Below are 23,932 nucleotides of genomic sequence, written 5' to 3'. Positions count from 1 at the left end.
TAAAGTTGAGTTATTGAAATAAATGAACTTTTGCACGATATTCTAATTTTTTTATGTTTCACCTGTACTCACACGTGCACACGTACACACACACACATGCTCATGCAAGCACACACTCACACATACACACACAGACACACATGTACACGCACACATTCTCTTTAGAAAGAAAGATTGTATTTTCATATTACTCTAAAATATTAATACAAAAATAGAAAATTACAAAAATTACAAAAATATTGTTGAGGTCTCCTACTCAATCATTTTGTTTCTGTTTCTATGGAAACATTCAAAAATACACATGCAAACAAATGTACGTAAAAATTTAAATCACGTCGTATAATGTTGTAGAATGAATTACACCCAGACATTAGATGGACTTGTCCTCATATTAAATCTTAACCGTCTCCTCCATCAGATTCCTGTCAGCTCACATTGGACCCCAACACAGTGAATAAATGCCTCCATCTGTCTGAGGGGAACAGAGAGGTGACCTATGTGAATGGGATCCAGTCATATCCTAATCATCCAGAGAGATTTGAGGGAAAAGCCCAAGTGCTGTGCAGAGAGGGTGTGTCTGGATGCTGTTACTGGGAGGCTGAGTGGAGTGGGAGTGGTCAGGTTGGTATAGCAGTGTCATATAAACAGATCAGCAGGAAAGGAAATGGTCTGGACTGTGCACTGGGATTTAATGACAAGTCCTGGAGACTGGCCTGCTCTCCCTCCAGATACTCTTTCTGGCACAATAAAAAGGACACTGAAATCCCTTTTCCACCCTCCTCCAGAATTGGAGTGTACCTGGATCACAGGGCAGGAACTCTGTCCTTCTACAGTGTCTCTGACACCATGACCCTCCTGCACAGAGTCCAGACCACATTCACTCAGCCCCTCTATCCTGGGTTTTGGTTTTCTTGTGGATCCTCTGTAAAACTGTGTGATCTGGTATGAGGGGGAGAAATTCATATTCAGCAGTCATCAAATCAAAAAGGGAAATTCATACCAATACCATAAAAATAATGTAACAGAAATGTAATTTTATCATTCAAATTCATGAACTAAATAAAATGTAAGATCTTATATTCTTTCAGAAACATTAATTCTTTATCACAATGTTAAAAACAGAAGCAGACATTCTTAGGAGTTTTCATGACCTGAATTTGTGACATGAATAATTGATTAATTCCATTAATTTTGTCTCTTTTTTCTGTGAATTTCTTTGATGATAGTTAGAATAGCACTGACTGGAGTTTTGCTTTATTTCTTTGATGTTTGCATTACATTACATTATATTATTCGCATTTCGCAGACACTCTTATGCAAAGCGACGTACAGTTGACTAGACTATGCAGGAGACAATCCTCCCCTGGAGCAATGCAGGGTTAAGGGCCTTGCTCAAGGGCCCAACGGCTGTGCGGATCTTATTGTGGCTACACTGGGATTCGAACCACCAACCTTGCCTGTCCCAGTCATGCACCTTAACCACTACGCTTACAGGCCACCGTTTGCTGTGGAATGATGCATTTTTAGGTACAGAACATAACATTGCACTGAAGTGAAAACTGTTTTTTAATCCGCTTCAACATAACTATTTCCTTTTTGATCAGGATTGTACTAAAATGTGATTGACTCTTTTTAACTCAAACTGTGCAGTTGTGCATTACATTCATTTATGAAATAAAAATCTTGCAATCAGTGGCATGCTCTACGATGGATGGTTATGTTCTCAGACATGTGAAGATGAAATTATTGATAATCCCTGAAATATAAAGGCTACATGAGCAACACACACACAATGCGGGAGTGTGCCTTCTACTAAAAGCACATGCTCCATGCTCTCAGTTGTTTTTGACTTCAGTCCTTTTTGTATGATTTGTCCTCCTGAATAACTGACAAATCTTTTTCTTGATGTGTATATTACAGTGTTCCACTGTTATGTCCATACACCCAGCAGCCATTGCATCTAGAAGTGACATCTGTTCATGTGGGTGGTGGTCCTAAACCTTGTTTTCCGTTCTGGTTCCTCAGTGGTGGAATGACTTGCCTACCACTGTCAGGACAGCAGAATCCCTCCCCCTATTTCGACGCAGACTCAAAACACACCTCTTCAAACTCTACCTTAGTCCTCCCTCCTGATTTACCCCGCCCCCCCCTTCTGATACCCCTATCCCTGTCTAACCCCCCGCCCCCCCCCCCCCCCAAAAAAATAAAATAAAAATAATAAATAAATAAATTGCACTTATGATGACGACTATATGTTTAGAACAGCAGTCCAGGTGTATTTTCCTAGTTCTGGATTTGATGCTTTGACTTGTGGTAGAACCTATGCACTTGTAAGTCGCTTTGGATTAAAAGCGTCTTCCAAATGACTAAAATGTAAATGTAAAATGTAAATGTAAACCTTCACATATACCTTCATAAACTTCATATTGTTCCTTGTCTCAATACCATGTCCAACCTTCACATATACCTTCATAAACTTCATATTGGTATCTGAGCTCCTTGACATCCTCAGAGTTCCTGTCAAAGGGGACAGTGTACAACTGTTTCATCCTGAATGGTTGTAGTGTCAATGTTTGGAAATATGTTGTTGTCTGCGATTATGTTGTTGCATATTTCTCTTAGCCTGATGCTGTTATTGACAATGACCATCCCAACTATTGTATCCTCCTGTTGAGGCGTAAACATTCTTCCGCTTCCCCCCTGTGTGACTGTGTGAGGTAACCGCTGGGTCCTGTAGTGAGTCAAAGACAAATGTGCACTGATACATCTGCTTTTTCTGGAGACTTCTGAAATCACAGTACTGCTGTAATATACACATCAATTGAACTTGGTTTGGTTTGTAAAACCCCACAGCTAACCCAATGACGGAATTTAGCGGGGGCCGAAGGGGGTTTTGCGTGATTGTCCTTCTGGCGTTGCTGGGAGAACATTAGTTGGGTTAATTATTATCCTTCGTACAAGAACAGAGCACAATTATATTTAAGAATATACTGGGTCCGTTGCCATGGGTCGGATATGGATTGACCTGCCCCATATCCCGCTTATAGCTGGCCAGAAACGGATCAGTACAATTCTTAATATTCTCCGTTCTCAAACGGGGTCGTATTGTACGCTTAGTGGTTACTATAGTTTTACTCGTTTATCTGACTCCATTAAAAATATTATTTAGAAATTTGGGTTTGCAATTTACGCGGACCTCGGGAGTTATTACATTCGACTTGTACCTGCGCCACCATTACTCAATAGATGCTCCCGGGATTAGCATTACTGCTGAAATCTCAGTTCGGTGGAGAACTCAGAGGCTGAGGGTCCAATCAACACAATACATGCAAACCTGCCATGATATTTGCGAGCCCAGGTCGGCGTAGCATTGTCTGGGCTCCTTAGAGCTAATTTGGCAGGAACCAGCCGTAACGCCCATGGGTTCCCTTCGCACCAGATTACAAGAGCCTTGCGTCGCCCGACCCTTTAAGGGACAGAAATTGCTGGCCTCACAACTTAGAACTATCACAGGTGTACCGCCCCGCCGATCGGTCGGTCTTTTGGCCACCATTTCCCCCTGAGTATTTCAGTTGTAATTTAGGCTGAAAAGGTACAAGATGAATTAGAGTCATGGAGATCACGCAAGTTACAAACAAAATAGTTTATTCGCAGACAGGTAGGTTATTAGCTTTAGAATATCACAATCAAGTATAAAATACACAAATTAAGAATAGAGATAGAGTAAATAATCATACCTAGCCTGCTTGGACTACACACAAACACAGAGTATAGAATATGCCGTATGGAAAGTCGAATACGATCTTCCTGATACTTACATACATACATACATACATACACAAGACATGTTGTGTGGGAAGTCGAATACGATCTTCCCAGATTGGTCTGTCTCCCTTGCTTTTATGCCAAATCATACGTTTGGAACCAGGCGGCAGTGCCATAAATCAACCCGGAGGGGTGGTCAAATCTGGAATTTAGACCCCCATTACCAGGAGAGGACGTGTAGGTTTTCCCTTGGGATACTGAAACTATAGTTTGTTAAATTCCATTTGGTATGAAATGTATCTCATCCGATTCCTTGATTTTATCAGATCACATCCATACCAAACAGATTACCCTTATGTTTTATTATGTTGCAGTTATCATGAAACTTCCCTCCTGATTATCCATTTTACATGCAATTCCTGTTACCATTACATAAGACTTAATGCAATAATACAAGGATCACATGGGCAATGTTTTCAAGGTGTTACCAGGTCTATTTACTATCTTAATAGCAGTTTTGAATATTTAATCTAAGAGAGCAGTCACCGGTGTAATGACAGCAGTGCCCAAACGAGGGCACTGTGGCATTGTCCGGAGTCTTCCCCCTTGGAAGTGACCAGGTATGGGGTCACAGGGAGGTCACCAATGTTCGGGAGGATTCTTTTCCCATGACCCAACTGGCCTTGGACCACTCATACATCTTAACTCCCCAACAGGTAGTCTAAACAACATTGAAACCCCAGCTCTCAGGCCCCTCACACATGGCAGCCCTTCCTGACCTTAACCACCATGCTACAGGCCGCCCCATCATATCTATGAATGCTGTAGTTGGGAGTTTTCATGATAACTGCATTATGCTGTAAATATGTCTTTGTGCCTCTCATGGTAATATACCTTTTGGATAAACCTGATTTGGGTGAATGAAAGGAAAGGAGACATCCCAGACTGTTTGGTTTCTTCTCCTTATCTCCAGGCCTTGACCCTAAAAGTGAGTCACCCATCTATAATTTACAGCCAGGCCCACCCGGCAGGGGGCTAAAACACATGGCTTCTACAGAGACAGCTTTTGCCCAGTTTTCCTGAATGGTTGTGATATCAAAGGTAGACTGTTACAAAAACTAGACCATTACACCAGTCGCACTGAACCAATCAGAATAACACCAAACATCACTATATTCTGACCTGGGATTATCATGAAACATCTTTATACCATATCCAGTACTCCTGTACTCAAATCCTGTAGGAATGTGAGAAAAGGGGGGCCCCCAGGGCCTAAGAAGGTGCCTCTAAGAATCCTTCTCTAGCTCTCCCCCACAGGCATGTGTGCCAACGGTGGGGGCTAACAATGTATGCTCCAGGAGAGGGAAGTCAGCAAGCTGACCAGCGCATGAGACCAAATGTTACTCATGACTGGCTTACAGGTTGATGCTCTTCCGCGACGTCTTCTTCCTCTGCCTCTGGCTGCATCCATTTTCCCCACCAAGGCTAAAGAATGCAAATGCCAATCCAAAGGTGGCCCCTTTTGTATATGTGGTAACAGGGCACAAACAACAAACACCTTGGGAGGTTGTTCACTGAAATGACAGCCAGATGTTTCAACAGTACATATACAGCAGTAATAGTAGAAAAATCTCTTCAGTGACAACTACATCTATATTTTCCCTGTATACATGCACATTTCAATGCAAGTATGATCACTTTTGTATAGATGGTAACAAGGCTGCAAACAAAAAAATTTAATAAACTGAATAAACTTTCTGCTCAAATCAGTATGCTTTCTTATGTATTTCAAGCATATAGTTTCATTTTTCAGAATTTTTCAGAATTTTATTGGGTTTTGAACTGAAAGTTAACTGTTTTGAACAGAGTATCTAAATGTCTGCAAAAGTTGCTGTATTTGTACAAACATTTGCTGGTAGTGAACACTGACTGAGAGAGGTATTCATGAATTTTGGAAGAAGTGGTGATTGAATGCCTTTAGTATGAAAGCAAGGCAAAAATATCCACAGTTTAGTTCACATAGTCTAATGATATGGTGAATGTGTTAAGTGTTTTGAAAAAGTGGACATGGTATTGAGACAAGTGTGAAAACGATTGTAAAAAACTGTAACTGTTCATGTATTTGTGTTCAGTATTCAGAGTGCTGAAGTTGAACATAGCTGTTAGGACAGCTGGATTCGGGAAAATAACATATTTTACAGAGTTCTTATTTCCTCAACAAAGTCGACAATGATAAACTGGAAATTAAGTCGTCAGCTCTCTCTGACAGCTCTGTTCACACCCCTCAGCCCCCTATTTTCTCCCTGAATGGGAATCAACATGTTTGGAGCCGCGACTTCACACAGTTGCAGTTGCCTGGGGTTTCTTTCTGTTTTGTTTTTCATTTTGGGACATGGACTCGTGTGCCACCCTTATATTTTTGCTTGTGTGCAGTGTGTGATTGTGTGGACTCCCCTCTCCCCGGTGCGTTGATCCCCCTGGGGTGGTGGAGTGTGGGCAGGCTCAGGAGAGGGTCTGATTGTGAGGACAGAGAGGAGTGAGTGTGGAGCACGGGGGGTACTGACCAGTGTGTGGTAGTGGGTTGAGGTGCAGTGTGTGGTAGTGTGGTAGTGGGTTGAGGCGCAGTGTGTGGTAGTGTGTTGAGGTGCAGTGTGTGGTAGTGTGTTCAGGTGCAGTGTGTGGTGGTGGGTTGAGGTGCAGTGTGTGGTGGTGGGTTGAGGTGCAGTGTGTGGTAGTGGGTTGAGGTATAGTGTGTGGCAGTGGATTGAGGTGTAGTGTGTGGTAGTGGGTTGGGGTGCTGTGTGTGGTAGTGGGTTGAGGTGCAGTGTGTGGTAATGTGTGCATGTATGAACTGTTTTTATTTAAAATTGTGATAAAGACTCAGCTTACTTTATCCCTGTGTCCTGGTTGTTTGTGGGGTCTTGATTCTGGTCCCTGTGGAGGGGGATAGCAGGGGAAGCTAGCATGACTCCAGAAGTCTTAGGCACCCTAGACTTTATTACATATTTTTTTACATGTATATATTTTTTTGGTATAAAAGAACACATTTCAGTTTTCCAAATATTAATTTTGCTAAATATTTATTTCTACAGAGACATTTTTGTATTTAATTTTTTAAAGTAGCATATTACTGGAAGCAATTTACTACTTTTTCCATTAAAACTTGATCAAGGCTGTCTGAGATCAGAAACAAGGTCAGAACAAAAGTCTGCAGAAGAACTGTGGCAAGTTCTCCAACGTGCTTGGAACAACCTCCCTGCTGATTGTGTTTGCCAATGCTGTCCTGCAGTTCTATATCTCAGAGAAGTGATGCAGTTTTAACGGCGAAGGGTGGTCACAGAAAATATTGATTTCATTCAGTTTTTAACTATTCTGCCAAATTATAAAAATGTAATGAAAAATGTATAGTACGTTCATTTAGTACCTTTCATTGAATTCTTTTTTTTATATAATCTGATCTGTACAGAATGTTATATAGGTGCCAAAAACTTTTGCACAGTACTGTAAATTATTGGACTAAATAAGTAATGAGGAGCCAAAGTTGGTCTAAAATCCAGAAACAGATACGGGCCACCTCGCCCATCCCAACGTTTCATGGACTATGACTTGAAAAATGCCCATAGAACTCCGCTGTGGATACATTGCTTGGTCAGTGACCAAACACTCATCACCCTGTCACATCCAGGCCTGTGTTTGTGTGATATTTATGAGTAAATCTCTACTCTGCTCTTGCTCTACAGCCTGGCCTCCGTCTAGCTCCACACCTGCTGCAACTGTGAGCAGAACCAGGAAGTTACTCCCACTCTCTCTGTTACGCAATTCATGAGAAACGAAACTAAACTGTCTCTGTCAGTGTGAGCCGTGAAATGGCTGAAGGTGGAATTTTACTGGATCAGGACCAGTTCAGCTGTGCGATCTGTCTGGATTTGCTGGAAGATCCAGTGACTATTCCCTGTGGACACAGTTACTGTAGGGGCTGTATTAAGGGCTGCTGGAATCAAGATGATCATACTTGTGTCTACAGCTGTCCCCAGTGCAGAACAACCTTCACTCCCAGGCCTGTCCTGGGCAGAAACACGATGCTGGCTGACGTCGTGGAGAAACTGAAGAAGACAGGTCTCCAAGCTGCTCCTTCTGCTCTCTGTTATGCTGGACCTGGAGACGTGGCGTGTGATGTCTGCACTGGGAGAAAGCGCAAAGCCGTCAAGTCCTGTCTGCAGTGTCTGGCCTCTTACTGTGAAACTCACCTCAAACTTCACAATGAGCTCAACCCGGGAAACACACATAATATCAGCAATGCTACTGGACATCTGCAGGACAATATTTGCCCTCAACATAAAAAACTGTTGGAGATTTACTGTCGTACCGATCAGCAGTGCATCTGTCTGCTGTGTGTGATCGATGAACACAGAGGCCATGATACAGTCTCAGCTGAAGTAGAAAGGACTGAGAAGCAGGTAAGAACTGGATCTCTTATGGCAGCTCTGATACTGGATATAATTGGAGAGTAACTGAGTTAATTGGGAACAGTGGGACTGTTGTTACTTTTAAAAGGTTCCTGAAGTAACATTTATATCATGTAAAAAGTGCACATAATTCAAACATTATGTTACCTGCAAATTCTGTTTCATGAGATATAGTACATACAGTGCAGTCCACAAGTATCTGGGCACTCGTACAATTCATATTTTAATAGTTGTAACTTATTTGAATCTCGTTGTACATTTTGTTAGAGGTTGATTGAAAAGGGTTGCTCTGCCTAGCAATGAATTAAAGTTCAACTTCAGCACTCGGAATACTGAACATAAAAGCATCAACAGTTAAAAGATTTCACAATAAATGTAAAATATATTAAGTGGATTTAATGTGATAATTATTTTCAAAGGTATCATATATCATTCAACCACTTAAACAAAGGTATTTTAGCTGTTAGAACTGCTGGATTCAGGAATCTTACATATTTTATATAGTTCTCATTTCCTCAACAAAGTCCACAATGATAACTCAGGAAATGAATACAAGTCAGCTCTCTCTGACAGCTCTGTTCACACCCTTCAGCCCCCTATTTTCTACCTGAATGGGAATCAACGACTCAACGACGAGCCACGACTTCACACAGTTGCTTTATCTATAAGCCCTTCTACACACTGACCTGCAGGTGGCATTATATTACTAATCATTCAAGATTGCATAAATATTTAAGCTATGCTTTCAATCACTTTCATCATTATTTTACAGTGAAGAACTTATTCTCCCTTACTTGCATGTCAAACAATTTAGTGCCTATTTTTAGTTTTTTGTTTTAAACATGATGCCATTATTTAACTATTGTGAACGCAATATACAATGATGTGGGAAATCAATCTATCCACAGAAGCAGCTGGGGGCGACACAGAGTCAGTTCCAGCAGAGACTCCAGGAGAGAGAGAAGGAGCTGCAGGATCTGAGACAGGCTGTGCAGTCACTCAAGGTGGGTACTGACCAGAGGAGAAGAAAACAGCTGGCTGCTGGAAGAGCCATTTCAGATCTCAGTCAGGGCTCTCCTCCAGTCAGCCAGTGAGGAGCCCAGTGTTGGGCCACTTTCCAGCCCTGTGGGGCTCAATCCCACAGAGCCACACTGTGGGAAACAGGCTGTCTGGGGACCCACTAAGAGCTGAGTGATAGGCCTAATTAAAATGTACAGCCCTCCTCTCTCTGTGTCTCCAAACAGTGCTCTGCACAGACAGCAGTGGAGGACAGCGAGAGGATCTTTACTGAGATGATCCGCTCCATTGAGAGAAGGTGCTCTGAGGTGAAAGAGCTGATCAGAGATCAGGAGAAGGCTGAAGTGAGTCGGGCTGAAGGACTCTTGGAGCGACTGGAGCAGGAGATTGTTGAGCTGAGGAGGAGAGACGCTGAGCTGGAGCAGCTTTCACACACTGAGGATCACATCCATTTCCTCCAGGTACCATCACTGGCTCTCTAACAGTCTGCACTGTGTACCCTGTGCACACATGGTGATGTGAGTTCCTACTTTACAAAGATCTGTTCCAGGTATCGACAGAGGAATCTGTATGAACTCTGTTCTCTATCTGTCTGTATGTCTGTCTGTATGTCTATTCCACAGAGCTGTCAGCCTCTCTGTGTCCCTCCTGAACTTGGAGACTTACCCAGCATCACTGTCAGTCCACACGTCTCTTTTGAGGCTGTGAGGAAATCTGTCTCTGGACTGAAAGATCGACTTGAGGACGTCTGCAAGGTGGAACTGGCCAACATTTCTGAATCAGGTTTAAGGAGAAAAATCCTTTTTTTCCAGTTTGTATTCCACGCAAAAGTAACAGTCAGTTACACCGTTCGCACTCGGTAATATTTGAAATCCATCTCAGTCTGAACATTATCCTCCATCCTCTTCATCATTCTTCATTTCTATGCTTTTCTCCCACTCTGTCTCTGCAGTGAAAGTAGCCCATACTGTTGAGCCCAGGACCAGAGAAGATTTCTTACAGTGTGAGTGCTCACTCTCAGCTGAGACACATACTCACACACACACACACACACACACACACACACACACACACATATACACACACACACACACACACACACACACACACACACACACAGTCACACACAGACACACATACACACACACACTCACACACACATACTCACACCCACACACACACACACACACACACACACAAACACACACACATACACACACATTCACATGCATACTCACACACACTGTCACATGCACAGACACACACATACTCACACTCACACACACACACATACGCTCACACAAGCACATATGAAGATACACACACACACACTCACACACACATATGCTCACACAAGCACATATGAACACACAGACACATATGCTCTCACACACACACATTCTCACAAGTGCATACATACATACACACACACACACAGACATGCTCATGCAAGCACACACACACACACACACGCATGCATGCACATGCAAACACAGGCACACATGTACATGCACACATTCTCTTTCAAAAGAAAGATTGTATTCTAATATTACTCCAAAATAAAAATACAAAAATAGAAATTTTGTGTTTCCACGGAAAACATTCAAAAACATGCATGTAAACAAACATATGGAAAAACTTAAATCACGCTGTATAGCGTTGTAGAATGAATAACACAGACCTTTGATGAACTCATATTAAATCTTCTCCGTCTCCTCCATCAGATTCCTGTCAGCTCACACTGGACCCAAACACAGCAAATAAATACCTTTGTCTGTCTGAGAGGAAAAGAGAGGTGACCCGTATGAAAGAGATCCAGTCATATCCTGATCATCCAGAGAGATTTGAGGGGAAAACCCAAGTGCTGTGCAGAGAGGGTGTGTCTGGATGCTGTTACTGGGAGGCTGAGTGGAGTGGGAGTTATACAGTGTCAATAGCAGTGTCATATAAACACATCAGCAGGAAGGGAAAGGGTATGGACTGTACACTGGGAGGTAATGACAAGTCCTGGACACTGGACTGCTCTCCCTCCACGTATTCTTTCTGGCACAATAACGAGGTCATTAAAATCCCTGCTCCCTCCTCCTCCAGAATCGGAGTGTACCTGGATCACAGGGCAGGAACTCTGTCCTTCTACAGTGTCTCTGACACCATGACCCTCCTTCACAGAGTCCAGACCACATTTACTCAGCCCCTCTATCCTGGGTTTTGGATTTCTCGTGCATCCTCTGTAAAACTGTGTGAACTGGCATGAGGGGGAAAAGTTCTCAATCAGCAGTCATCTAATCAAAAAGGGAAATGCATACCAATACCAAAAGTAATGTAACAGAAATGTAATTTTATCATTCAAATTCATGAACTAAATAAAATGTAAGATCTTATATTCTTTCAGAAACATTAATTATTTATCACAATGTGAAAAACAGAAGCAGACATTCTTAGGAGTTTTCATGACCTGAATTTGTAACATGAAGAATTGATTAATTCCATTAATTTTGTCTCTTTTTTCTGTGAATTTCTTTGTTACTAGTTAGAATAGCATTGACTGGAGTTTTGCTTTATTTCTGTGATGTTTGCTGTGGAATGATGAATTGTTGGGTACAATACATAACATTGCATTGAATTGAAAACTGTTTTTTAATCCTCTTCAACATAACCATTTCTTTTTTGTTCAGGATTGTAGAAAAATGTGATAGACTCTGTTTAACTCTGTGCAGTTCTGCGTTACATTAATTTCTGAAATAAAAGTTTTACAACCTGTGGCATGCTCTAAGATGGGTGGTTATGTTCTCAGACATGTGAAGATAAAATGTTTCATAATCACTGAAATATAAAGGCTACATGAGCAACACACAAACAATGTGGGAGTGTGCCTTCTACTAAAAGCACATGCTCCATGCACTCAGTTGTTTTTGACTTCAGTCCTTTTTGTATGATTTGTCCTTCTGAATAACTGACAAATCTTTTTCTTGCAAGCACGCCTTTTGAGATATTGGTGAAGTGTTGGTGTGTTTTAGATGTTGTTGTTGGGTTGTCCTGAACACCTCCAGTCCTAGAGGGCCAGTGTGTATGCAGGATTAACTCCAGTGCTGGAGGGCGGGTGTGTATGCAGGTTTAACACCAGTCTTGGAGGGCGGGTGTGTAGCTGTTAGGACTGCTGGATTCAGGAATATAACATATTTTACATAGTTCTCATTTCCTCAACAAAGTCCACAATGATAAACTGGAAATTAAGGCAAGTCAGCTCTTTCTGACAGCTCTGTTCACACCCCACAGCTCCCTATTTTCTCCCTGAATGGGAATCAACATGTTTGGAGCCGCAACTTCACACAGTATCTAGAAGCGCTTCTACACACTGACCTGCAGGTGGCATTATATGACTGTGTATCGTTCAGTATTTAGAATAATGATTTAAACTAGGGTTTCTATCACTTTCATAATAATTTTACAGTGATAGACTTCTGCTAACTTACTTACAGGTCAAACAATTTACTGCTGCTATTATTTAACAATTGTGAGCACAATGTAGGATTAACTGCAGGTCTGGAGGGCCAGTGTGTATGCAGGATTTTTTTACGTAGTAACACGACCAGTTAGCCAGGCTCAACTTGCTCAACAGCTAATTCGCCCTATCCGTTTATTAATTCACTCGTAAATTAGACCACAATAAAATGCTACAAAACAAAAACATTAATCAGCTGCTGTTTATGTCGTGAAAGGTGGCTATAAATGGCAGGCAGCTGGCGAGCCCCGCTGGGCAAACACAAGCGTGAGTGTGTCCTGTTCTGCCCAGTCCACACTGGGGTAATTGGTGCTATGCCTTCTCCTCTCCACAGTGCGGCCCTGTTCCCCTGACCGGAGGATACAGAACCCCACAGCGTTCCCTGCCTGGGGTTTCTTTCTGTTTACTTTTTCATTTTCGGATGTTGACACGTTTGCCACCCTTATATTTTTGTTTGTGTGCACGTGTGTGAGTGTGTGGACTCCTCTCTCCCTGGTGCGTTGATCCCCCTGGGGTGGTGGAGTGTGGGCAGGCTCAGGAGAGGGTCTGATTGTGAGCACAGAGAGGAGTGAGTGTGGAGCATGGGGGGTACTTACCAGTGTGGGGTAGTGGGTTGAGGTGTAGTGTGTGGTAGTGGGTTGAGGTGCAGTGTGTGGTAGTGGGTTGAGGTGCAGTGTGTGGTGGTGGGTTGAGGTGTAGTGTGTGGTAGTGGGTTGAGGTGCAGTGTGTGGTAGTGGGTTGAGGTGCAGTGTGGGGCATTGGGTTGAGGTGCAGTGTGGGGTAGGGGGTTGAGGTGCAGTGTGTGGTACTGGGTTGAGGTGCAGTGTGTGGTAGTGTGGTAGTGGGTAGAGGTACAGTGTGTGGTAGTGGGTTGAAGTGCAGTGTGTGGTAGTGTGGTAGTGGATTGAGGTGCAGTGTGGGGTATTGGGTTGAGGTGCAGTGTGTGGTAGTGGGTTGAGGTGCAGTGTGTGGTAATGTCTACTTGTATGAACCGTTTTTATTTAAAATTGTGATAAAGACTCAGCTTACTTTATCCCTGTGTCCTGGTTTGTGGGGGCTTGATTCTGGTCCCTGTGGAGGGGGGTAGCAGGGGAAGCTAGCGTGACTCCTGACCCCCCAACTTACAGTACTGTGCAGAAGTCTTAGGCACCCTAGACCTTATTATGTAAATTTTATATTTTATTTTTTTGTTTGTGTTTGTAAAAAAGAACACATTTGAGTTTTCCAAATATTCATTTTCCAAAATATTTCATTCTACACAGGCATTTTTGTATTTAATTTCATAGCATATTACTGTAAGCAATTTACTACGTTTCACATTAAAACTTGATCAAGGCTGTCTGAGATCATAAGCAAGGTCAGAACCAAAGTCTGCAGAAGAACTGTGGCAAGTTCTCCAACATGCTTGGAACAACCTCCCTGCTGATTGTCTTAGCCAACGCTGTCCTGCAGTTCTATATCTCAGAGAAGTGATGCAGTTTTAACGGCAAAGGGTGGTCACAAAAAATATTGATTTCATTCAGTTCATAACAATTCTGCCAAATTATAAAAAAGTAATGAAAAATGTATAGTACGTTCATTCAGGACCTTTCATTGAATTCTTTTTTAAATAATCTTATCTGTACAGAATGTTATATAGGTGCCTAAGACTTTTACACATAACTGTAAATTATTGGGCTAATTAAGTAATGAGGAGCCGAAGTTGGTCTAATAATCCAGAAACAGATACGGGCCACCTCGCCCATCCCTGCATTAGACGAAATGCTGAACAAAGTTTCATGGACTATGACTTGAAATGTGCCCATGTAACTCAGCTGTGGATACATTGCTTGGTCAGTGACCAAACACTCATCACCCTGTCACATGCAGGCCTGTGTTTGTGTGATATTTATGAGTAAATCTCTACTCTGCTCTTGCTCTTCAGCCTGGCCTCCGTCCAGCCCCACACCTCCTGCAACTATGAGCAGAACCAGGAAGTTACTCCCACTCTCTCTGTGACGCAATTTATGAGAAACAAAACTAAACTGTCAGTTAGTGTGAGCAGTGAAATGGCTGAAGGTGGAATTTTACTGGATCATGAACAGTTCAGCTGTGTGATCTGTCTGGATTTGCTGAAAGATCCGGTGACTATTCCCTGTGGACACAGTTACTGTCGGGGCTGTATTAAGGGTTGCTGGGATCAAGATGATCATACTGGTGTCTACAGCTGTCCCCAGTGCAGAACGACCTTCACTCCCAGGCCTGTCCTGAGCAGAAACACTGTGCTGGCTGAAGTTGTGGAGAAACTGAAGAAGACAGGTCTCCAAGCTGCTCCTTCTGCTCTTTGTTACGCTGTACCTGGAGATGTGGCGTGTAATGTCTGCACTGGGAGAAAGCGCAAAGCCGTCAAGTCCTGTCTGGTTTGTCTGGCATCTTACTGTGAAACTCACCTCAAACTTCACAATGAACTCAACCCGGGAAACACACATAATATCATCAATGCTACTGGACATCTGAAGAACAGTATTTGCCCTCAACATAAAAAACTGTTGGAGAATTATTGTCGTACCCATCAGCAGTGCATCTGTCTGCTGTGTGTATTCGACGAACACAGAGGCCATGATACAGTCTCAGCTGCAGTAGAAACGACTGAGAAACAGGTAAGAACTGGATATCTTTTGGCAGCTGGATATAATGGGAGAGGAACTGAGTAAATTGGGAACAGTGGGATTGTAGTTACTTTTAAAAAGTAACTGAACAAAAACAAAGTGCACATTATTCAAACATTATGTTACCTGTAAGTTCTGTTTCATAAGATTTGGTTAAATCTAACATACAGTACAGTTACAGTGCAGTCCGCAAGTATCTGGATACTCTTACAATTCATATTTTAATAGTTGTAACTTATTTGAATCTAGTTGTACATTTTGATAGAGGTTGATTGAAAAGGGTTGCTCTGCCTCGCAATGAATTAATGTTCAATTTCAGCACTCTGAATACTGAACATAAAAGCATCAACAGTTAAAAGATTTCACGATAAATGTAAAATATATTTAGTGGATTTAATGTGAAAATTATTTACAAAGGTATCATATATCAATTCAACCACTTCAACAAAAGTATTTTAGCTGTAAGAACTGCTGGATTCAGGAATCTTACATATTTTACCTCGTTCTCATTTCCTCAACAAAGTCCACAATGATAAAGCAGGAAATTAAGTCAAGTCAGCTCTCTGTGACAGCTCTGTTCACACCCCTCAGCCCACTATTTTCTCCCTGAATGGGAATCAACATGTTTGGAGCCGCGACTTCACACAGTTGCTTTATCTATAAGCCCTTCTACACACTGACCTGCATGTGGCAATATAATGCTGCGTATCGTTCAAGATCGCATAAATATTGAAACTATGCTTTCAATCACTTTCATTATTATTTTATCGTGAAAACCTTCTTCTACATACTTGCATGTATTTAGTGCCTATTTTTTGTTTTTAGTTTGAAACATTATGCCATTATTTAACTATTGTGAACGCAATAAACAATGATGTGGGAAATCAATCTATCCACAGAAGCAGCTGGGGGCGACACAGAGTCAATTCCAGCAGAGACTCCAGGAGAAAGAGAAGGAGCTGCAGGATCTGAGACAGGCTGTGCAGTCATTCAAGGTGGGTACTGACCAGAGGAGAAGACAACAGCTGGCTGCTGGAAGAGCCATTTCAGGGCTCAGTCAGGGCTCTCCTCCAGTCAGCCAGTGAGGAGCCCAGTGTTGGGCCACTTTCCAGCCCTGTGGGGCTCAATCCCACTGAGCCACACTGTGGGAAACAGGCTATCTTGGGTATCAGTAAGCGCTGAGTGATAGGCCTAATTAAAATGTACAGCCCTCCTCTCTCTCTGTCTCCTAACAGCGCTCTGCACAGACAGCAGTGGAGGACAGCGAGAGGATCTTTACTGAGATGATCCGCTCCATTGAGAGAAGGTGCTCTGAGGTGAAAGAGCTGATCAGAGATCAGGAGAAGGCTGAAGTGAGTCAGGCTGAAGGACTCCTGGAGCGACTGGAGCAGGAGATTGCTGAGCTGAGGAGGAGAGACGCTGAGCTGGAGCAGCTGTCACACAAAGAGGATCACATCCATTTCCTCCAGGTACCATCACTGGCTCTCTGACAGTTTGCACTGTGTACCCTGTGCACACATGGTGATGTGTGTTCCTACTTTACAAAGATCTGTTCCAGGCATCGACAGAGGAATCTGTATGAACTCTTTTCTCTGTGTGTATGTCTGTCTGTCTGTATGTCTATTCCTGTAGCGGCCTGTAGCAGCCTGTAGCGTAGTGGTTAAGGTAAATGACTGGCATACACAAAGTCGGTGGTTCTAATCTAATTCTAATCTAATCCACAGTAAGATCCGCACAGCCGTTGGGCCCTTGAGCAAGGCCCTTAACCCTGCATTGCTGCAGGGGAGGATTGTCTCCTGCTTAGTCTAATCAACTGTATGTCGCTCTGGATAAGCGTGTCTGCCAAATGCCAATAATGTAATGTAATGTAATGTATTCCACAGAGCTGTCAGTCTCTCTGTGTTCCTCCTGAACTTGGAGACTTACCCAGCATCACTGTCAGTCCACACGTCTCTTTTGAGGCTGTGAGGAAATCTGTCTCTGGACTGAAAGATCGACTTGAGGACGTCTGCAAGGTGGAACTGGTCAACATTTCTGAATCAGGTTGTTAAACATCTTTTTTTCCAGTTTGTATTCCACACAAAAGTAACAGTCAGTTACACCGTTAGCACTCGGTAATATTTGAAATCCATCTCAGTCTAAACATTATCCTCCATCCTCTTCATCATTCTTCATTTCTGTGCTTTTCTCCCACTCTGTCTCTGCAGTGAAAGAAGCCCATACTGTTGAGCCCAGGACCAGAGAGGATTTCTTACAGTGTGAGTGCTCACTTTCAGCTGAGACACACTCACACACAAACACACACACACACACACACTCACTCACTCACTCACTGACACACATACTCCCACACACACACTCTCACACACAGACACACACACACACACACTCACACAAGCACATATGAATACACACGCACACACGCTCACTCTTAGCTGAGACCCACACACACACACACACACACGCACATATGAACACACACACACACACGTGCACACACATACTCACATACATACACACACAGATATTCACATACACACACACACATGCTCATGCAAGCACACACACACACACACACACACACACATGTACACGCACACATTCTCTTTAGAAAGAAAGATCGTATTTTCATATTACTCTAAAATATAAATAAAAAAATAGAAAATTACAAAAATATTGTTACGGTCTCCTACTCAATGATTTTGTGTCTGTTTCCATGGAAACAGTCAAAAACACGCATGCAAACAAACATATGAAAAAACGTAAATCACATCGTATAGTGTTTTAGAATGAATTACACCCAGACCTTAGATGGTCCTCATATTAAATCTTATCCGTCTCCTCCATCAGATTCCTGTCAGCTCACACTGGACCCCAACGCAGCGAATAAATGCCTGCATCTGTCTGAGGCGAACAGAGAGGTGACTCGTGTGAACGAGATCCAGTCATATCCTAATCATCCAGAGAGATTTGAGGGGAGAACCCAAGTGCTGTGCAGAGAGGGTGTGTCTGGATGCTGTTATTGGGCGGCTGAGTGGAGTGGGAGTGGTCAGGTTGGTAGAGCTGTGTCATATAAATAGATCAGCAGGAAAGGAAAGGGTGTGGACTGTGCACTGGGATTTAATGACCTGTCCTGGAGACTGACCTGCTCTCCCTCCAGGTACACTTTCTGGCTCAATAACAAGGTAATTAAAATCCCTGCTCCCTCCTCCTCCAGAATCGGAGTGTACCTGGATCACAGGGCAGGAACTCTGTCCTTCTACAGTGTCTCTGACACCATGACCCTCCTGCAGACCTCATCCAGACCACATTCACTCAGCCCCTCTATCCTAGGTTTTGGTTTTTTCTTGTGCATCCTTTGTAAAACTGTACAATCTGGCATGAGGGGGAAAAATTCTCAATCAGCAGTCATCTAATCAAAAAAAAAATGTAACAGAAATGTAATTTTATCATTCAAATTCATGAACTAAATAAAATGTAAGATCTTATATTATTTCAGAAACATTAATTCTCACAATGTAAAAAACAGAAGCAGACATTCTTAGTAGTTTTCATGACCTGAATTTGTAACATGAAGAATTGATTAATTCCATTAATTTTGCCTCTTTTTTCTGTGAATTTCTTTGATATTAGTTAGAATAGCACTGACTGGAGTTTTGCTTTATTTCTGTGATGTTTGCTGTGGAATGATGAATTGTTGGGTACAATACATAACATTGCATTGAATTGAAAACTGTTTTTTAATCCGCTTCAACATAACCATTCCTTTTTTGATCAGGATTGTACTAAAATGTGATTGACTCTATTTAACTCAAACTGTGCAGTTGTGCATTACATTCATTTCTGAAATAAAAATCTTACAATCAGTGGCATGCTCTACGATGGATGGTTATGTTCTCAGACATGTGAAGATAAAATGATTGATAATCACTGAAATATAAAGGCTACACACACACAATGTGGGAGTGTGCCTTCTACTAAAAGCACATGCTCCATCCACTCAGTTGTTTTTGACTTCAGTCCTTTACATATTCCTGCAAGCACACCTTTTGAGATATCGGTGGTGTGCTGGTGTGTTTTAGATGTTGTTGCTTGGTTGTACAGAAAACCTCCAGTCCTAGAGGGCGGGTGTGTATGCAGGATTAACTCCAGTCCTAGAGGGCCGGTGTGTATGCAGGATTAACTCCAGTCCTGGAGGGCCGGTGTGTTCCATGTTATGTTGTTGCAGGTGGATACACATCCTTACTCCTGCTCTTACCACTATGTAAAATCAATCATCAGTCATATTACCACCAGCTCAAACGTGCGTGTCAAAAAAGGTTGAAAATCCCTGGGACAAAAGATGGTGATGCAATATTACATTCAATGATAATGTGGTAAAAATTGATCCTGTTCCAATAATTGGTGTCAATCGATTAATTTATCCTAAAACATTCTCTTTTTTTATCTTTTTTAAATTCGAGATCGTTATCATACAAAAAATACAGAGTACGAATGCACAGGTCCAGTACAAAGTACAAATGCGGGTTCCAAAATTTTTGTATTTTTCCCCTTCAGAGTGCTGAAGTTGAACATTAAATGATGGTGTTTTAGCTGTTAGGACTGCTGGATTCAGGAATATAACATATTTTACATAGTTCTCATTTCCTCAACAAAGTCCACAATGATAAACTGGAAATTAAGTCGTCAGCTCTTTCTGACAGCTCTGTTCACACCCCTCAGCCCCCTATTTTCTCCCTGAAAGGGAATCAACATGTTTGGAGCCGCGACTTCACACAGTTCCTTTATCTATAAGCCCTTGTACACACTGACCTGCAGGTGGCATTATATTACTGTGTATCGTTCAATTATTAGAATAATTATGGTTTCTATCACTTTCATAATAATTTTACAGTGACAGATTTCTGCTAACTTACTTACATGTCAAACAATTTACTGCTGCTATTATTTAACAATTGTGAACACAATGTAGGATTAACTGCAGGTCTGGAGGGCCGGTGTGTATGCACGATTAACTGCAGGTCTGGAGGGCCGGTGTGTATGCAGGATTTTTTTACCTAGCAACACGACCAGTTAACCAGGCTCAACTTGCTCAACAGCTAATTCGCCCTTTGCGCTTATGAATCCACTCGTGAATTAGACCACAATGAAATGCTACAAAACAAAAACATTAATCAGCTGCTGTTTATATCATGAAAGGTGGCAATGAATGGCAGGCAGCTGGTGAGCCCCACTGGGCAAACGCAAGCGTGAGTGTGTCCTGTTCTGCCCAGTCCACACTGGGGTAATTGGTGCTGTGCCTTCTCCTGTCCATAGTGCGGCCCTGTTCCCCTGACCAGAGGATACAGAACCCCACAGCGTTCAACCGTGGCGGTTCCAGACAGCAGGAAAGAGGAGCATTCCCTGCCTGCGGTTTCTTTCTGTTTAGATTTTCTTTTTGGGATGTGAACCCGTGTGCCACCCTTGTATTTTTGTTTGTGTGCACGTGTGTGAGTGTGTGGACTCCTCTCTCCCCGGTGCGTTGATCCCCCTGGGGTGGTGGAGTGTGGGCAGGCTCAGGAGAGGGTCTGATTGTGAGGACAGAGTGGAGTGAGTGTGGAGCACGGGGGGTACTGACCAGTGTGTGGTAGTGGGTGAGGTGCAGTGTGTAGTAGTGGGTTGGAGTACAGTGTGTGGTAGTGGGTTGAGGTGCAGTGTGTGGTAGTGGGTTGGGGTGCAGTGTGTGGTAGTGGATTGAGATGCAGTGTGGGTAATGGGTTGAGGTGCAGTGTATGGTCGTGAGTTGACGTGCAGTGTGTGGTAGTGTGTGCATGTATGAACCGTTTTTATTTATAATTGTGATAAAGACTCAGCTTACTTTATCCCTGTGTCCTGGTTGTTTGTGGGGGCTTGATTCTGGTCCCTGTGGAGGGGGGTAGCAGGGGAAGCTAGCGTGACTCCTGAGCCCCCGACATACAGTACTGTGCAGAAGTCTTAGGCACCCTAGACTTTATTATGTATATCCTTATTTCTTATTTTTTGTGTGTGTTAGTATAAAATAACACATTTGAGATTTCCAAATATTCATTTTCCAAAATATTTAATTCTACACATACATTTCTGTATTTAATTAGCATATTACTGTAAGCAATTTACTACTTTTTACATTAAAACTTGATCAAGGCTGTCTGAGATCAGAAGCAAGGTCAGAACCAAAGTCTGCAGAAGAACTGTGGCAAGTTCTCCAACATGCTTGGAACAACCTCCCTGCTGATTGTTTTAGCCAACGATGTCCTGCAGTTCTATATCTCAGAGAAGTGATGCAGTTTTAACGGCAAAGGGTGGTCACAAAAAATATTGATTTCATTCAGTTTTTAACTATTCTGCCAAATTATAAAAATGTTATGAAAAATGTATTGTACGTTCATTTAGGACCTTTCATTGAATTCTTTTTTAAATAATCTTATCTGTACAGAATGTTATGTAGGTGCCTAAGACTTTTACACATAACTGTAAATTATTGGGCTATTTATTTTAAATAGCCCTAAATGTTAAATGCTGAACAACATTTCATGGACTATGACTTGGGAAATGCCCATAGAACTCAGCTGTGGATACATTGCTCTGTAAGTGACCAAACACTCATCACCCTGTCACATGCAGGCCTGTGTTTGTGTGACATTTATGAGTAAATCTCTACTCTGCTCTTGCTCTTCAGCCTGGCCTCCGTCCAGCTCCACACCTCATGCAACTGTGAGCAGAACCAGGAAGTTACTCCCATTCTCTCTGTGACGCAATTTATGAGAAACGAAACAAAAGTGTCAGTCAGTGTGAGCAGTGAAATGGCTGAAGGTGGAATTTTACTGGATCATGAACAGTTCAGCTGTGCGATCTGTCTGGATATACTGAATGATCCAGTGACTATTCCCTGTGGACACAGTTACTGTAGGGGCTGTATTAAGGGCTGCTGGAATCAAGATGATCATACAGGTGTCTACAGCTGTCCCCAGTGCAGAACAACCTTCACTCCAAGGCCTGTCCTGGGCAGAAACACTATGCTGGCTGACATCGTGGAGAAACTGAAGAAGACAGGTCTCCAAGCTGCTCCTTCTGCTCTCTGTTACGCTGGACCTGGAGACGTGGCGTGTGATGTCTGCACTGGGAGAAAGCGCAAAGCCGTCAAGTCCTGTCTGCAGTGTCTGGCCTCTTACTGTGAAACTCACCTCAAACTTCACAATGAGCTCAACCCGGGAAACACACATAATATCATCAATGCTACTGGACATCTGCAGGACAATATTTGCCCTCAACATAAAAAACTGTTGGAGATTTACTGTCGTACCGATCAGCAGTGCATCTGTCTGCTGTGTGTGATCGATGAACACAGAGGCCATGATAGTGTCTCAGCTGTAGTAGAAAGGACTGAGAAACAGGTAAGAACTGGATCTCTTATGGCAGCTCTGATACTGGATATAATGGGAGAGGTACTGAGTTAATTGGGAACAGTAGGATACTTCTTTTTTTTTTCTCTAAAGTTTCATAACATTTATTTGGCAAAATGTAACACACAGAAAAGTATCTGGACATTCATAAAATTAATATTTTAATTAATCACAATTTAATTTTGATTGCAATTTAATTTAATTTAATTTAATTAATACTTGTTCAGAACCGTGTTCATTTGAATCTGGTTCTGAGTTGTACATTTTGATGAAGCTTGATCCAATTGGTTGCTATGCCAATCAATGAAGTCATTGATTTCATTTCAATAATATATCATTGAACAAACATTAACACATTAAATCAAATAAATATATTCCACATATTGGATATTTCAGTATTCACAGTTCTGAAGTTGACCATTAAACGAGGGTGTTTTAACTGTTAGAACTGCGGGATTTGGAAATTAAACATATAAGTTCACGGTGGTAAAGTACTGAGAGCAGTAAATTAAGCAAAGTCAGCTCTCTGTGACAGCTCTGTTTACACCCCCCACCCCCATATTTTCTCACTGAATGGAAATCAACATGTTTGGAGCCACGATTTCACACAGTTCCTTTATCTATAACCCCTTCTACACATTGACCTGCAGGTGGCATTATATTACTGCATATCATTCAAGATCTCATAAATATTTAAACTATGCTTTCAATCACTTTCATTATTATTTTACAGTGAAAACCTTCTACGACCTTACTTGCATGTCAAACAATTTAGTGCCTATTTTTTGTTTTAAGTTTTAAACATGATGCCATTATTTAACTATTGTGAACGCAATATACAATGTTGTGAGAAATCAATCTATCCATAGAAGCAGCTGGGGGCGACACAGAGTCAATTCCAGCAGAGACTCCAGGAGAGAGAGAAGGAGCTGCAGGATCTGAGACAGGCTGTGCAGTCACTCAAGGTGGGTACTGACCAGAGGAGAAGACAACAGCTGGCTGCTGGAAGAGCCATTTCAGGGCTCAGTCAGGGCTCTCCTCCAGTCAGCCAGTGAGGAGCCCAGTGTTGGTCCAGCTATGTAGGGCTCAATCCCACTGAGCCACACTGTGGGG

At 42.3% G+C, this 23,932-nt stretch overlaps 2 protein-coding genes across 2 annotated transcripts in view; both read left to right on the top strand.

Annotated features, from left to right (window-relative positions):
* The window catches only part of LOC133107573 (uncharacterized), a 41,847-nt gene that overhangs the window by 15,470 nt on the left and 2,445 nt on the right, over nt 1-23,932 (top strand). The window contains exons 12-19 of the mRNA XM_061216566.1: nt 419-942; nt 7,506-7,540; nt 7,619-8,222; nt 9,140-9,235; nt 9,476-9,709; nt 9,872-10,031; nt 10,201-10,251; nt 10,973-11,496. Coding sequence (XP_061072550.1) covers nt 419-942; nt 7,506-7,540; nt 7,619-8,222; nt 9,140-9,235; nt 9,476-9,709; nt 9,872-10,031; nt 10,201-10,251; nt 10,973-11,496 — 2,228 coding nt within the window. The remainder of the gene's footprint in view (nt 1-418; nt 943-7,505; nt 7,541-7,618; nt 8,223-9,139; nt 9,236-9,475; nt 9,710-9,871; nt 10,032-10,200; nt 10,252-10,972; nt 11,497-23,932) is intronic.
* Nucleotides 14,797-19,264, top strand: LOC133107285 (E3 ubiquitin-protein ligase TRIM47-like). The gene is made up of 6 exons (XM_061216258.1): nt 14,797-15,389; nt 16,298-16,393; nt 16,634-16,867; nt 17,282-17,441; nt 17,606-17,656; nt 18,249-19,264. Exons 1-6 carry the CDS (start codon nt 14,799-14,801, stop codon nt 18,476-18,478), a joined length of 1,362 nt encoding a protein of 453 aa, XP_061072242.1. The 5' UTR covers nt 14,797-14,798; the 3' UTR covers nt 18,479-19,264.

The sequence above is a fragment of the Conger conger genome, chromosome 13, assembly GCF_963514075.1.
Source record: "Conger conger chromosome 13, fConCon1.1, whole genome shotgun sequence".
Lineage (NCBI taxonomy): Eukaryota > Metazoa > Chordata > Actinopteri > Anguilliformes > Congridae > Conger > Conger conger.
Note: the sequence above shows the minus strand (reverse complement) of the source record. Positions and strands in the feature narration are given on the sequence as shown.

What these genes read in the sequence shown, in the direction of transcription:
- LOC133107285 (XM_061216258.1), top strand. Translation starts at nt 14,799, where the DNA reads ATGGCTGAAGGTGGAATTTTACTGGATCATGAACAGTTCAGCTGTGTG. An exon ending in TAGAAACGACTGAGAAACAG is followed by an intron (nt 15,390 to 16,297) that starts GTAAGAACTGGA and finishes ATCTATCCACAG; the next exon opens with AAGCAGCTGGGGGCGACACA. An exon ending in CAGAGAGGATTTCTTACAGT is followed by an intron (nt 17,657 to 18,248) that starts GTGAGTGCTCAC and finishes CTCCTCCATCAG; the next exon opens with ATTCCTGTCAGCTCACACTG.